Source organism: Salvelinus fontinalis, chromosome 27, assembly GCF_029448725.1.
Source record: "Salvelinus fontinalis isolate EN_2023a chromosome 27, ASM2944872v1, whole genome shotgun sequence".
Lineage (NCBI taxonomy): Eukaryota > Metazoa > Chordata > Actinopteri > Salmoniformes > Salmonidae > Salvelinus > Salvelinus fontinalis.
Genome location: NC_074691.1, coordinates 11,666,764 through 11,681,662, shown reverse-complemented (window position 1 = coordinate 11,681,662; position 14,899 = coordinate 11,666,764). Strand labels below are relative to the sequence as shown.

At 45.9% G+C, this 14,899-nt stretch overlaps 1 protein-coding gene across 1 annotated transcript in view; it reads right to left on the bottom strand.

Moving 5' to 3' along the window:
- The window catches only part of LOC129825040 (lethal(3)malignant brain tumor-like protein 3), a 43,543-nt gene that overhangs the window by 17,080 nt on the left and 11,564 nt on the right, over positions 1 to 14,899 (bottom strand). The window contains exons 12-19 of the mRNA XM_055884731.1: positions 14,225 to 14,301; positions 13,689 to 13,774; positions 13,199 to 13,309; positions 11,528 to 11,642; positions 8,997 to 9,099; positions 7,269 to 7,424; positions 6,819 to 6,944; positions 2,760 to 2,848 (exon numbers count right to left, since the gene is read on the bottom strand). Coding sequence (XP_055740706.1) covers positions 2,760 to 2,848; positions 6,819 to 6,944; positions 7,269 to 7,424; positions 8,997 to 9,099; positions 11,528 to 11,642; positions 13,199 to 13,309; positions 13,689 to 13,774; positions 14,225 to 14,301 — 863 coding nt within the window. The remainder of the gene's footprint in view (positions 1 to 2,759; positions 2,849 to 6,818; positions 6,945 to 7,268; positions 7,425 to 8,996; positions 9,100 to 11,527; positions 11,643 to 13,198; positions 13,310 to 13,688; positions 13,775 to 14,224; positions 14,302 to 14,899) is intronic.

Genomic DNA, 14,899 nt, shown 5'->3' with positions numbered 1-14,899 from the left:
CAACACAGAGAAAAAACAGCTAACTATGGTCAGGGCGTGACAGTACCCCCCCCCCAAAGGTGCGGACTCCGACCGCAAAACCTGACTCAATAGGGGAGGGTCCGGGTCGGCATCTATGATGGATGACGCAGGGCGTCGGGGGCGGCTCCGCTCGTACCCACTCCGCTCGCAGATACGTCTTTCTCCATGGCGGCTCTGGTGCGGGGATCATCGCCGGAAGCTCCGGACCGTGGGTCGTCGCCGGAGGCACCGAGCCGTGGATCGTCACCGGAGGCTCCGGACTGAGATCCCCTGCTGAAGGCTCTGGACTGCAGATCGCCGCTGGAGGCTCTGGACCGCCGACCGTCACTGGAGGCTTCGTCGCTGGAGGCACCGGACAGTGGATCATCGCTGGAGGCTCTGAACTGGGAACCACCACCGGAAGCTCCGGACTACAGATCGTCGCCGGAGGCTCTGGACTGCAGCTCGTCGCCGGAAGCTCCGGACTGCGGACCGTCGCCGATGGCTCCGGACTGCGGACCATCGCCGGAGGCTCCGGGCTGCGGCCCGTCGCCGGAGGCTCCGGGCTGCGGCCCGTCGCCGTTGCCGGAGGTTCCGGGCTGGGGAGCGTCGCCGGAGGTTCCGGACTGGGGAGCGTCGCCGGAGGCCCCGGACTGGGGAGCGTCGCAGGAGGCCCCGGACAGTGGGTCGTCGCCGGAGGCACTGAACCGTGGATCGTTACCGGAGGCTCCGGACTAAGAACCCCTGCTGAAGGTTCTGGACTGCAGATCGCCGCTGGAGGCTCTGGACCGCTGACCGTCACTGGAGGCTTCGTCGCTGGAGGCACCGCTGGAGGCTCTGAACTGGGAACCACCCCTGGAGGCTCCGGACTACAGATCGTTGCCGGAGGCTCGGGACCGTCGCCGCAGAGACCCTGGGCTGGGGACCGTCGCCAGAGGCTCCGGGCTGGGGACCGTCGCCGGAGGCTCCGGGCGACTGCCAGTTGAGGACTTGTGAGGCGTCTGTTTGGGTAGGCACAAAACTACCTTCATACTTCATTTGTTTTGTGGCACTTGTGGCCGTCGTAGAGCAAAATGGAGAATGTCGTGTTCCTTGAGAGTCTCCCCTTTCCATAGAGTGGTCATAATAGTTTGTATGTCAAACGTTTGGACGCTACAGACATTTACGTGAGAAGACTGATTTTCGGGATGTCTCATGATTGGACAAACACCGCTCTAGCTCTGCCACCTTTCATCGCAGATGGGGAAGTACGGCACTGGCGGATGCAGTGGATTGTTATGCAATTTAGATTGACGCATCGACTCTAGGGGGTTAAACCCACATTCTAATCGTAAACCCCTTTAATTCGGATCCAAAATCCCTCATGACCATATTATAATTCTACTGCGTCGATGAAGCAACTGCCTACTTCATTTCATCTATTTCATCTTCACTCCAGTGCATTTTTGCAAAGCTCCAGAACGTGATCAGACTCACTCACCATCACATTTAACTTTAACAATACTGTGATCCATGTTAATATGAATGCATTTTTAAAAATTCTCTAAACCCTCACGTAAGGGCCTAAAACCAAAATCGTCCATTAAGTTTGACTACAATAAAATCTATTTTATAAGTTGTTTATTTGTACATGTTTCTCTGCTCCATGCGGCACCACTGAATATGCTCGGCATCAGAATGAAAAGAACAACTGAAGACATTAACAGAATAAGAAGCATTTGTTGCTGTATAGGATGCATAGGTCTCGGAATAATTACATGAAAGGGACCCATATAAAGTGACACAGAGAGAGAGATGGAGCTTTGAAAACTCCTTACAGAAGGTGATCAAAGCCAAAGTGCCTTTACTGTCCAAGGCAGATATACAGACTAATTAACCCAGCATCATCCTAAACGGAGCTAGAGACCGAGTCATTCCATGTCACCCAGAAACATCTATTTCCTTATGTAATTAAGTATATCTTCCATGGCTGTACATAAAGTACATGCTGTTTAAGGTTACTACACACGTTGGCAGACCCCGCAACTGTCAGAAAGGTCAGTGCCGTTTGATGTCTGTTTCAGGAAAACATCTTCTGTCTGTCTCTGTATTCAAAGAATATTTCCCTCCAGTTTGCTGCTTGCTGCTGGTTCACTCTCATTACTGGCTGTTACCTTCTATCCCTTCAGAGGTGTGAGAACTCACAAAGGACCAGAGCAGAGCCTTGGATGTTCTGACACTGGAACTTCACACAAAGAACCCTGGAGCCACAGTACTGTACTGTAGAAGGAGTGAGTCATCCCTATTGTCTTTAGGTTAGGGTTAAACTACACTGCAAAGACAGTTTTGGTACTCAGTGCTGTTCAGTTTCATTGGAAGAGGATGAGAATATTGGAATTCTCAACAAATGAACTATAACCAAAAGGAGCTAGGCTCAAATGACAACAAACAAGAAATTCAAATCATTTCAGCGCGTGCCAAAGACATGAACATCCACATAATAACACTGTGTGAAACTTTTGTTTTGAGAGCGTGCGCCTAGCTCTGGCAAGACGCAGAGTGAGGGGAGGAGACATCCCAAGAGGTGAACACATTCAGCATAGTAAAAGACAGAGGGAGAGCTGGATCTACATTACTGATTCATACTGTGAAGGAAGGCACTGGGTAATGAGTGGGAGGCCATAGATCCTACTGTACTAGGGAGAGACACCGTGCAGTGACGCTCTTAAAATATTTGAACGATAGGAAGAAAAGAATGTTGTTCAGAGACAGTACAGTACCTTTGGTTTCCATTATGCATGACACCTCACTCTCCATCTCCTCCTCTACCGGCTCCTCGACCTTCCTCTGTTTGCATGGCCGCCCAACCCTGGGAGAGAGAAGGGAGTCAATAGAGACACACAGATAGGGCAGTACTGCAGGGACTGAGCTCACACAATTTGGAACAAATGTTTCATGACATATTGAGTCACTACTTCATTGATTATCACTGTGCATTCCAAGATATTCCAATACTAGCCGTCACTACTCCTGGGATGAAAATGTCATTGCTTGTAATCACTTTTTAATCCTAAGAACTGTTCCGTCATACTCAACCAACATGCTGCTCTGGTTGAGTCTTGATAAATCTTAAATAACAGGGTGATGACTTGAGTTTCTCTCTAAATTAAACTTAGCTAAGGCATTCTGTCGCCTCTCTTCTCCATGTGTGCAGAAATAGTTAGGTGCATTGGACTGAAAGAAGGTCCCAACTCCTGAATAAAATAAAGATAAAACTTAGCCCCAGTCCCTGGACAACCAATTAATCTACGCAAATAAGGTTTAACATTTAAAGAACCTATACAAATCAAGCTGCCCACATATTCCATCAGTTATCGGAAATACCAACACATCTCTGAGGACATGCATGTGGAGTAGAAATGTCTAGTAAAATGGGATTGAGTGCATATTAGAAATACCTGCTCGTAATGACATTTAATAGTTTGATAAACATTTTTTTAAAGAGAAATTGTCACGACTTCCGCCGAAGTTGGCTCCCCTGCCTGTTCGGGCGGTGCTCGGCGGTCGTCGTCACCGTCCTACTAGCCGCCACCGATCCCTTTTTCGTTTGTCTGTTTGTTTTGTCTTATTAGTTGCACCTGTGGTTTTGTTTTCGTAAATGAGCTTCCCTATATTTAGGAGTTCGACCCGCCCTTGTTTTGTGCGGGATTGTCTTTTGGTTACGTGTGTGTGTTTTGGGTTTTGCAAGTGTTTCTCTGTGCCCTGTATGTTCGGGCTTATCATTTTTTGTGAAGTAGTAAAAAGGAATATTTTTCCCAAGCGGCTCTCTCTCTGCGTCTGATTCTTTCACCCACCTAGTCCCGCGTGACAGAAACAGCATTATGTCATATATGACTAATTGAAATCTGATGAAAACAGTGCATGATGGTTTTGGTAGTGTATGCCTAAGGAGGGACTTCTACTAGTACACCTTATATAAACACAATGAACGGAAGGTAATTGTAGGGCAGGCATTAACCTCATCTTCAGCCTCGAGAGAGAGACGGCTGGTGAACAAGATTAGGCAGGCATGAGTCAGATGACAGTTTGACAAAGCTCAGGGAAGCTGCTGTGGAGAGGCTTGGTAACTACAGCAATCTTCAATTATACTACTCTGACTGTGGCTCTCTCTGTGTGGTAATAAATGTGGTCCAGAAAAAAAAAAAAGTCAAAATATCACCTTAATTGCGTGTCGGTCACTTGAAGGAGAATGTATACAAGGTTACTAAAAGGGCACCAATTTGGACAAAGGCCATCAGCATTCACAAAACATAAGAAATTCACAATCTAGTCATAACCGGTCTGGTGAAAAGCACATCAGGTTAGGGTTGTAGCTGTGACCGTATTACCGCCACACCGGGTCCGGGAATGCGGTGGACACAAAATGCATAAATATTAAAAAATGACCCGTTCTGAGAGGACTTAAAGGACAAACAGTCCAACCCGAGTGATGGAAGCAGCAGAAAAGCCAATTGTTTTGCTACTTTATTAAACCAGGAGAAAGTGAAAAAGGGAAAAAGGGAGAAAGAGAGAGAGCGAGGGACAGTTGTTGGCTATTAGGGAGCGGAGGCCGTACAGTGTGTGTGAATGTGTGAGTAAGATACAGGAGGCTCGGAGTACCAGAGCAGCAAGCAATGGAGGGAGAGACGGCAACCACTTATCTCGCGCTAGACTAACTTCTAGTTACAGTTGAAGTCGGAAGTTTACATACACTTAGGTTGGAGTCATTAAAACTCGTTTTTCAACCGCTCCACAATTTTTTTTTCTTTCTTAGGGCTCCACAAATTTCTTGTTAACAAACTATAGTTTTGGAAAGTCAGTTAGGACTTCTACTTTGTGCATGACAAGTAATTTTTCCAACAATTGTTTCGTTTACAGACAGATTATTTCACTTGTAATTCACTGTATCACAATTCCAGTGGGTCAGAAGTTTACATACACTAAGTTGACTGTGCCTTTAAACAGCTTGGAAAATCAAAAGAAATCAGCCAAGACCTTAGGAAAGAAATTGGAGACCTCCACAAGTCTGGTTCATCCTTGGGAGCATTTTCCAAACGCCTGAATGCACCACGTTCATCTGTACAAACAATAGCACGCAAGTATAAACACCATGGGACCACACAGACGTACGGTTTGCAACTGCACATGGGGACAAAGATTGTACTTTTTGGAGAAATGTCCTCTGGTCTGATGAAACAACATTTTTACTATTTGGCCTTTTTATGTTTGGAGGAAAAAGGTGGAAGCTTGCAAGCCGAAGAACACCATCCCAACTGTGAAGCACGGGGGTGGCAGCATCATGTTGTGGGGGGACTTTGCTGTAGGAGAGACTGGTGCACTTCACAAAATAGATGGCGTCATGAGAGAGGAAAATTATGTGGATATATTGAAGCAACATCTCAAGACATCAGTCAGCAAGTTAAAGCTTGGTCGCAAATGGGTCTTCCAAATGGACAATGACCCCAAGCATACTTCCAAAGTTGTGGCAAAATGGCTCAAGGACAACAAAGTCAAGGTATTGGAGTGGCCATCACAAAGCCCTGACCTCAATCCTCTAGAAAATTTGCGGGCAGAACTGAAAAAACATGTGCGAGCAAGGAGGCCTACAAACCTGACTCAGTTACACCAGCTCTGTCAGGAGGAATGGGCCAAAATTCACCCAATTTATTGCGGCAAGGTTATGGAAGGCTTACCCTAAACATTTGACCCAAGTTAAACACTTTAAAGGCAATGCTACAAACTACTAATTGAGTATATGTAAACTTCTGACCCACTGGGAATGTGATGAAAGAAATAAAAGCTGAAATAAATCATTCTCTCTACTATTATTCTGACATTTCGCATTCTTAAAATAAAGTGGTAATCCTAATTGACCTAAAACAGGGATTTTTTACTAGGATTAAATGTCAGGAATTGTGAGTTTAAATGTATTTGGCTAAGGTGTATGTAAACTTCCGACTTCAATTGTGTATATCGTCTCATCCGATTGCATAGTACCTGTCTTGAGTATGTCAAACTGAGAGAAGCTAGCTAATTAGGCTAATTGAGGCTAGCCATAACGTTACTGTGCTTCTTACCATCCTACAGTTAGCTGCACATAACCACAACTCCACTCAGATTATAGCCTAAATAGCAGCCTACCTGTTGGCTTTTGGTTGTTGTAGCTTTTCTTTCTCATTTCACTTTTAATTCTGTCATTTTAATTCCATCTTTCATTGATTAGATATCCCCTGACTTGCTTGCCACATAAGCAGAGCAGCAATGCAATTGTCTCTCTCGCTCTCCTCTGCGGGAAGTGCAAGGATCAGAGCGCAAGTCTTTATTTAGCGACTTTTTCCAAATCATCAATATAGAGTCGCATCATGCAGCCCATATGTTTTGATTGCTAAGACATTCCCAGGTTTATAGGCCTATCACAACTAAATAAATAATGTCTGTTATCGTGATGGCATAGGCTATACGAAATGTTTCGTTTTTAATTTATTTTGAATGTAGATGTTCCAAAGGCGAGCATCAGCAGCTTGTATGAGTGGAAGCCCAGAGATGCTAAATGTGTTTATGTTAATTTACAAGTCAATAACCGTGAGACCGCCAGTCATTTGCATGACAATTACCGGCGGACAAAATGTAGTGACTGCCACAGCCCTACATCAGGTCCTCACAATCCTATCAGTCTAACACTGGACCAGCCGGCAGTAACGACACAGTCACACACCACTCAACCATTCGATTGAATGCGGGTTCTGTCAGCCAATCCGGATAGTGCAGGGCTTTTCACGTGTACTGTAAGGGCCACTCACCTCCTTTTTGGCTCTGTGCCGGCGGGTTTCTTGATTGACCGCTCCATGGCACTCGCCACCCCGATGCCAGCCTTCTCGCCCCTGCCAGGCTTGTCCAGGTGATTTGGGTTGGCGCTTAAGTGCTTGCTAAGAAATTAGCAGAGAGAGAAATGTTTCTTAAGTACAATAATAAGAGAGCCATGTTTGGAACGATTAAGCTTGTGAGTCACTTCAGACAGAAATAGATGAGGGCTGTTCGCACTTTTTTGGGGTGTTAAAATGCTCGAAGGAATTTGGAAATGAAGTTGAACTGCAAAATTCGAAGCTACGCATTGATAGTCTCAGCCAAACTCTACATTCTAATACGCCTACACTGGAATCATATATTTTCCCCCCTACAATATCGGTCTCAGACTGTCTTGAGAATAAATTGTAGTTAAAGCAGTGTTTTGGTTACTGATTGGTCCTTACTCTGCAGTGAGAGCTGGAGGTGGGTTGATATCTGGGTTGGGTTCTGCCCGTCGGGGTCGCCCCAGTCCTCCTGACCCTGGCATCTCACCACTCAGACGGTCTGGCAGCACGGAGTCCTTGTTGATGTTGATGTCAGAGTATGGGCATCCCACCGCACTGCAAATCAGAGCATATACATCATTACAAATGACTGATTTAAGGAAAAAAGACTTGGTGTAATAACTTCATAATAGGCCTTAATTACAACTTAATAAAGTGTTAATCACAAGACAAGATATTAATTCACACATCAGTGATCTTGGGGACAGAATCAAAAGCTAATATAAGCAAAGCAGCAGAGAGATATGTATATATATCTTTTAAGGCAGCTCGCTCACACTGAGTGTGTGTCACAAACGCTCTTCCCTGTCTAATCGATGTTTGCATAAAACAGTTTACACAGTTCCTAGTACTACTCAATAGTCACTACAGCCAACCTAAAGAGTTCTGAGTTTCTGGGGTTGAAGTGATTCATTCCAGGGTGATGAATCTCAATTTGGAAACATTGAACGTGCTCTAACTCAAGCTACAGACAGTAGCAGTCTGCAGACTGAGACTACTTCATTCACAACGCCTTGTCATCGTCCACCTGTGTAATGTGCTATTTCTCATTACCTTAGGGGGAAACATACTTTATCTCAACTAAAAAGGAAACGGGATGGGTCTATATAAACAACATATTTGCATTGAAATGGTTGAGTAAGCCTCGCTGTCACACCACGACCACTCTGACTGACGAGAGGAGAGAGAAAGAGAGATTGCGTTTCTCTCTTCCTCTCACTCTCCGCTAATCCCTCTCTCCTTTTCCCTAGCCGCTGTCACACATTTTTTTTGCATAATGAGGGCTCTTTCATATGATTTCTGTCCGTAGCTATCTGTCGCTCTACCGGTTTAATATTCCAGGTTTGCCAACAAACACTGATAAAGCACCTCTCATTCCATAGATACATTTTAATACACTACATTCTGTACTCAGACTCCAAGTTAATCAGCTTACATTACAGATACTGAACCAACGGACTGTGTCCCTATTAAAAATTGTCTCTACCGCAGTGTGCACGACCTCCGGTCACTCCATAATAAAGCACCGCAACGTCGGGAGAAAGAAAGAGAGTCATTATGCCTTTTCTGCAAATATGTTTCTGCTCACATTAGTAGATCTACAGCTAGAGGGGTACATGTTGTAAGAAAGCCCGGTGAGGCAGAGGTGGGAGTATGGAGAGTGGAGACGCGGTTTCTCAGGAGAAAAGGGAAAGAATTGTGATGAATACTGATGGGAGAGAGTGACACTCATGTGCTTGCAGCGCTGTGCTTCTAGCTCCACGCAGCCAATTATACAGCCTATACACAGCCTCACCCCAGGGGCATTCAGGTACGTGTGGATCATCTACAATACCTACCTATATTGTTGACCTCCAGACCTACCACAGCTGCTGTAGGCTAACATTGACTTTCAGTAGGAATACATTGGGTGTCTCTTGCATTATGAGTCTCTATGCTACAGTAATACAGTAATAAACGTAACTGGTGGATCAATGAGCCTGAAGCCCAGTTTGACCGGCAACAAGTGACCATTCACCGGCATGTAGCGATATGAAGCCTGTTGGGGTTATAAGTGGACATTTCTATTGGATGGTAGTTTTGATGGCCTGGCCAGCCAGACAGAGTGATTGCTGTGAGTGTGGGTACCTGTGGTGGCCAGAATAGCGGGCTCCTTTGATGTGGCCCACACCTTTACACCCTGGGGTGGGACATCCGCCCTGCTCAGATGACTCAAACAGCTCCTGTGGACCTGGGGATAAGGAGAGGAGAGGGGGGTGAGATATTACATCCAGATCTACAGTATATCACAAAAGTGAGTACACCCCTCACATTTTTGTAAATATTTGAGTATATCTTTTCATGTGATAACACTGAAGAAATGACACTTTGCTACAATGTAAAGTAGTGAGTGTATAGCTTGTATAACAGTGTACATTTGCTGTCCCCTCAAAATAACTCGACACACAGCCATTAATGTCTAAACCGCTGGCAACAAAAGTGAGTACACCCCTAAGTGAAAATGTCCAAATTGGGCCCAATTAGCCATTTTCCCTCCCCGGTGTCATGTGACTTGTTAGTGTTACAAGGTCTCAGGTGTTAATGGGTAGCAGGTGTGTTAAATTTGGTGTCATCGCTCTCACACTCCCTCATACTGACTGGTCACTGGAAGTTCAACATGGCACCTCATGGCAAAGAACTCTCTGAGGATCTGAAAATGGGATCTGAATTGTTGCTCTACATAAAGATGGCCTGGGCTATAAGAAGATTGCCAAGACCCTGAAACTGAGCTGCAGCACGGTGGCCAAGACCATACAGCGGTTTAACTGGACAGGTTCCACTCAGAACAGGCCTCGCCATGGTCAACCAAAGAAGTTGAGTGCACGTGCTCAGCGTCATATCCATGGGTTGTCTTTGGGAAATAGACGTATGAGTGCTGCCAGCATTGCTGCAGAGGTTGAAGGGGTGGGGGGTCAGCCTGTCAGTGCTCAGACCATACGCCGTATACTGCATCAAATTGGTTTGCATGGCTGTCGTCCCAGAAGGAAGCCTCTTCTAAAGATGATGCACAAGAAAGCCCGCAAACAGTTTGCTGAAGACAAGCAGACTAAGGACATGGATTACTGGAACCATGTCCTGTGGTCTGATGAGACCAAGATAAACTTATTTGGTTCAGATGATGTCAAGCGTGTGTGGCGGCAACCAGGTGAGGAGTACAAAGACAAGTGTGTCTTGCCTACAGTCAAGCATGGTGGTGGGAGTGTCATGGTCTGGGGCTGCATGAGTGCTGCCGGCACTGGGGAGCTACAGTTCATTGAGGGAAACATGAATGCCAACATGTACTGTGACATACTGAAGCAGAGCATGATCCCCTGCTTTCAGAGACTGGGCCGCAGAGCAGTATTCCAACATGATAACGACCCCAAACACATCTCCGATACAACCACTGCCTTGCTAATGAAGCTGAGGGTAAAGGTGATGGACTGGCCAAGCATGTCTCCAGACCTAAACCCTATTGAGCATCTGTGGGGCATCCTCAAATGGAAGGTGGAGGAGTGCAAGGTCTCTAACATCCACCAGCTCCGTTTTGTCGTCATGGAGGAGTGGAAGAGGACTCCAGTGGCAACCTGTGAAGCTCTGGTGAACTCCATGCCCAAGAGGGTTAAGGCAGTGCTGGAAAATGATGGTGGCCACACAAAATATTGACACTTTGGGCCCAATTTGGACATTTTCACTTAGGGGTGTACTCACTTTTGTTGCCAGCGATTTAGACATTAATGGCTGTGTGTTGAGTTATTTTGAGGGGACAGCAAATTTACACTGTTATACGAGCTGTACACTCACTACTTTACATTGAAGCAAAGTGTCATTTCTTCAGTGTTGTCACATGAAAAGATATACTCAAATTTTTACAAAAATGTGAGGGGTGTACTCACTTTTGTGATATACTGTATCTAGTGATACGCTATTCACTACATGACCTCAGGCGAACCATCCTAAAATAATGTTCACAGAATCTAGCCGATTAATGTAATGCGAATGTGCTGTGTCCATATTAGGACAGCCTCAGTCACAAGGAGTTGGTGTCAACCTCACAAGGAGCTGGTACTATTGACAGTCAGTACAGGTAGAGAGAAAGCAGATATGTCCCTGGATGTGTCCATATGACACGAGTGAGCTGCCATGTGGAGCAGTAGCTCTCTCTCTGAGAACCCAGCTCTCTACTCTGAAACATGACGGCAGCATCAGCTGCACTCTAATCACAACTCCTCAATCCATGTTTCCATGGACACCACTACACAGGGAGAAATTAGTAGTAAGTGGAAAGGGAGGCAGAGGGAAGTTCATTGTTCAGCTCCCAGCATCCTCAGGGTAAAATGCAGGACATTGACCACAGAGAGAGCCAGGACTCATGATAATAATTTGCTTTTTTTTCCCACCAACAAGGCTTCTTCTCACCACTCCTTCAATATAATGACGGCAGATCAGATTAAATCGACGCAGAGACAGAACAGTCTTTTCAGGGAAAAGCATATTAAGCTATTTGCGATTGAACGGGATAAGAAATAGCAGCGTCCATTGAGGCCTGGCTCTAAGTGTGTCTGCTAGGAACCGTAGGCCTGGAACTGAGGCAGGGAGCTGGACATGAATAGATTAGGATGAGTCATAAAGCCACTCACTGATTGGGGGCTGGAGGGGGTGGCCTGTCTTAGCACACCAGCCCGCCGGGTGGATGTCTGGACTGTCTGTGTCCACCCAGTAGTCATACTCATCTGTCCAGCCATCAAAATGGATCTAGAGGAACACACACCAAGGACAAACAGTTACAATAGAGTCCGACCACATACGGTAAATATAGAGATGTGGGGAAAAGAGATTTAATCAAAACCATGGTCGAATGATAAAGACATATCTTGGAGATTAGAAGCTGAACTACTGATTGCGTCAATCTAGCTGACTAGCACCGTCTCGGACTGAAGCCCTTGGCACTGCCCTTCCAGCTGGAGGAGGCTAGCCCGGCTATCTGTGGGAGGCCGACACACAGCATAGTTGGTAACTATCCCTCATCCTCTGTTCTCATCCACACTCCTGACAATGATAGTGTGCTTCACAGTATGGGGCAAACAAGAGGAGACAGGAGCACACCAGGGTGCCGTGGGAAGGCAGACCCTCCTAGTACACAGCCAGCTTCCCTGCCTTGCTAAAAACTATTGTTATTAGTTCAGTTGAAGACAACATGAAATATGAAGCATGCGCTGGCACAAAGGGACTGAAGATGGGGAAACAGCATGAGAATGTATGTGATGCTTGAAGGACAATGAGAGCATGAAATGCATGTAGTGTTGGTTCGTGTATGAGTGGTGAGAGTGATGGTGGTGGAATGGATGGAGCTTCAGAAAACAGTCTTGGAATGAGTGAGAGAAGATAAGAGTTCAGAGATAGGAAGTCAAGATCAACATCGAAAGCCTTTGTATATAAAGTGACAAGTGACAGTCGAGAAACCAAAGCTAAGCTGAAGGAGTACGAGTTTAGAAACCCGGAGGGACTGTATAGACTGGAGCTATGCTATCTAGGGCTATTTTTGCTCCATGAGATGACGGAACAGTATAGGCATAAGTAGGGCAGAGGGGGAGGCCCTGACATACACCCCAGGCAGACAGCTGTCCATCGACTCCCAACACTGACCTACTGTTCACTTCAGAGTTCAAAGAGCATTGAGCTCATAGCTCTCCTGAAAATGGTCTCAAGGAGAGAGTCAAGGAGATGTTAATTTGATGTACTGGAAACTGGAATAAGGGGCAATGGTGAGGTCTTGAATCATTTGTATATGTATTCCCAGTAAATCAGCACATATCTCCCACAGGACACCTTCATACAGAGTTCATCTCCCAATTTCCTACGTAGAGCTGGAGTTTCATTCTTTTTTGTTCTTTGAAATGTTTAGGAGAAATCTGTAGTGAACCAGAACTCAGAGACTATACTCATAATAATTCTGTAATCTAGGATTATACTAGTTCAGATCTAGGGTCTATTAGTTACACACTTCACAGTGCAGATGAGTGACGTATTGGCTAATCCTCCTGTCCTGTCCTGTACAGCTGGACTACACCCCCCCCCCCCCCACACACACACACACACACACACACACAGTCAAACTCATCCCTACATCTGAGCTAAAAACTAGTGATGGGAGAGGAAGGGAGACCTCCTAGTTATTGACATAGACAGAAGTGTTGCTCCAGCTGAGTCACAGTATCATGTTGAATGACTCCAGTCTGGAGTGCAGATGGATACTGGTAGACACAGTGGTTAGACAGAGACAGATAAGAGAGTTGAAGAGATGTTCTCACCTGGACCCTGTGGTCGTCAGTGTCTACCACGGTGGCCACTCTGACAAGCATGGGGTTCCTCTTGTCCACCGTCTCCAACTTCATGAGTGGCTGGAAACTGTGGGGGGGTTTCTGTAGAGGGAGAGTGGGGTGGTGGGGGGGGGGGTTAGGGCTCAGACACACCAATAGCGCTTGCGGGCCGAGTACTTAGCACCTCTGAACATAATTTGCGAACCGAGTGCGCTCTGATTTTACACGTAGAATCGCGTGAATAACTCCGGTAGTCCGACCTCTACAGCGGGTGGTTCTTAAAACACAGCGCGCTGACGATCGGCAGACGAACGCTAGATCCACATTCGGTGCGATGTGTGCGCATCTTTAGGCAGCATATCATATGTCACACTCTGCAGCAGACGGCCAGCTAGGCTACTCCAGTAAACTGTGTTGGAATGTAGATGTAGGGCTGCCACATCGTCTTGCGTGCCGAGGATAGAGAGATGAACAGCCGTACCCCTTTAAAAGCCCTGGCAGGAGCCGATGACGAGTGGGTCTCCTCCAGATACTTTCCCCATGAGAAATTCTTGACATTGGGGTAACCTACAGGAAAGAGGAATGAAAAGGATTGAGCCAGATTGAGCACAACTACATTTAATGTATTATGTAGTACATGTGTGGGCGGGTAAAGTCCCTTGTGCTTTCTGTCATTCTAAACCATCGGTCTTCTCCACAGTGGAATAAAATAATTTACAGATCAGATTAAAACAAACAAAAAAATTCTGTCATTTAGCAGACACTCTTATCCAGAGTGACTTACAGTAGTGAGTGCATACATTTTCATACTTTAATTCATACTGGTCCTCTGTGGAAATTGAACCCACAACCCTGGCGTTGCAAGTGCCATGCTCTACTAACTGAGCTACATGGGCGGTGATCTGTTTGGAAACTTTCCATGTGGTAATCTTTACTTTCAGAACTGTATGCTCAATCATCATTACACATTTGTGGTATCCTGGCATCTACAGGATAAATAGTGAGTTAGTATCTCACCTGGAGGCTTGGTGAGAATCCTGTCGTTGTCTTGACACCAGCCCACTGGATGGATGTATGGACTGGTTGCATCACACCTACGGAGGAGCAGGAGAAGGACAGTGGTAACAAAATGCCATCTGCTCAGCAGATTTCCCATTTCTTTGTATATATATTCCTCCTCTTCCCTATAAACTGTTATGACATGAACTTCCCCACAAACTGTTTTACGGGGGATTGAATAGGGATAATGTTTAGGAGTAAGCACGAGGATAGGAGAATAGATCAGCTGACATTGTGACAGACTCTGAGCCACTGTGGCTTCAGCCACCTTATTTCTGAGTGATTAACCCGTTCAGCTAACCATGATGGCATGTTATGCAACAATCACTTTGACGTATCGGGACAGTCAGGGCGAGAAAGGATACTTCCCTCACAACTTCCCACTGTTCCCTCTCTCCACGTCCACCATCAGTAGGATAACATATCACTGAATGATGGGCGGCACACCATTGACGAGTAGATTGTAGGTAGTAATACTCCTATGATGCAGTCATTGCATCAGCATTGCAGGGTAAATTGCAAGGGGCTTGAGAAACTGGTCAGTATATCGCAACCCTCCTTACTTGGCCAAAAAGGTTATAAGACAACTGAAATATCTAAAACGGTTTACTATTTCACCATGGACTCAACATA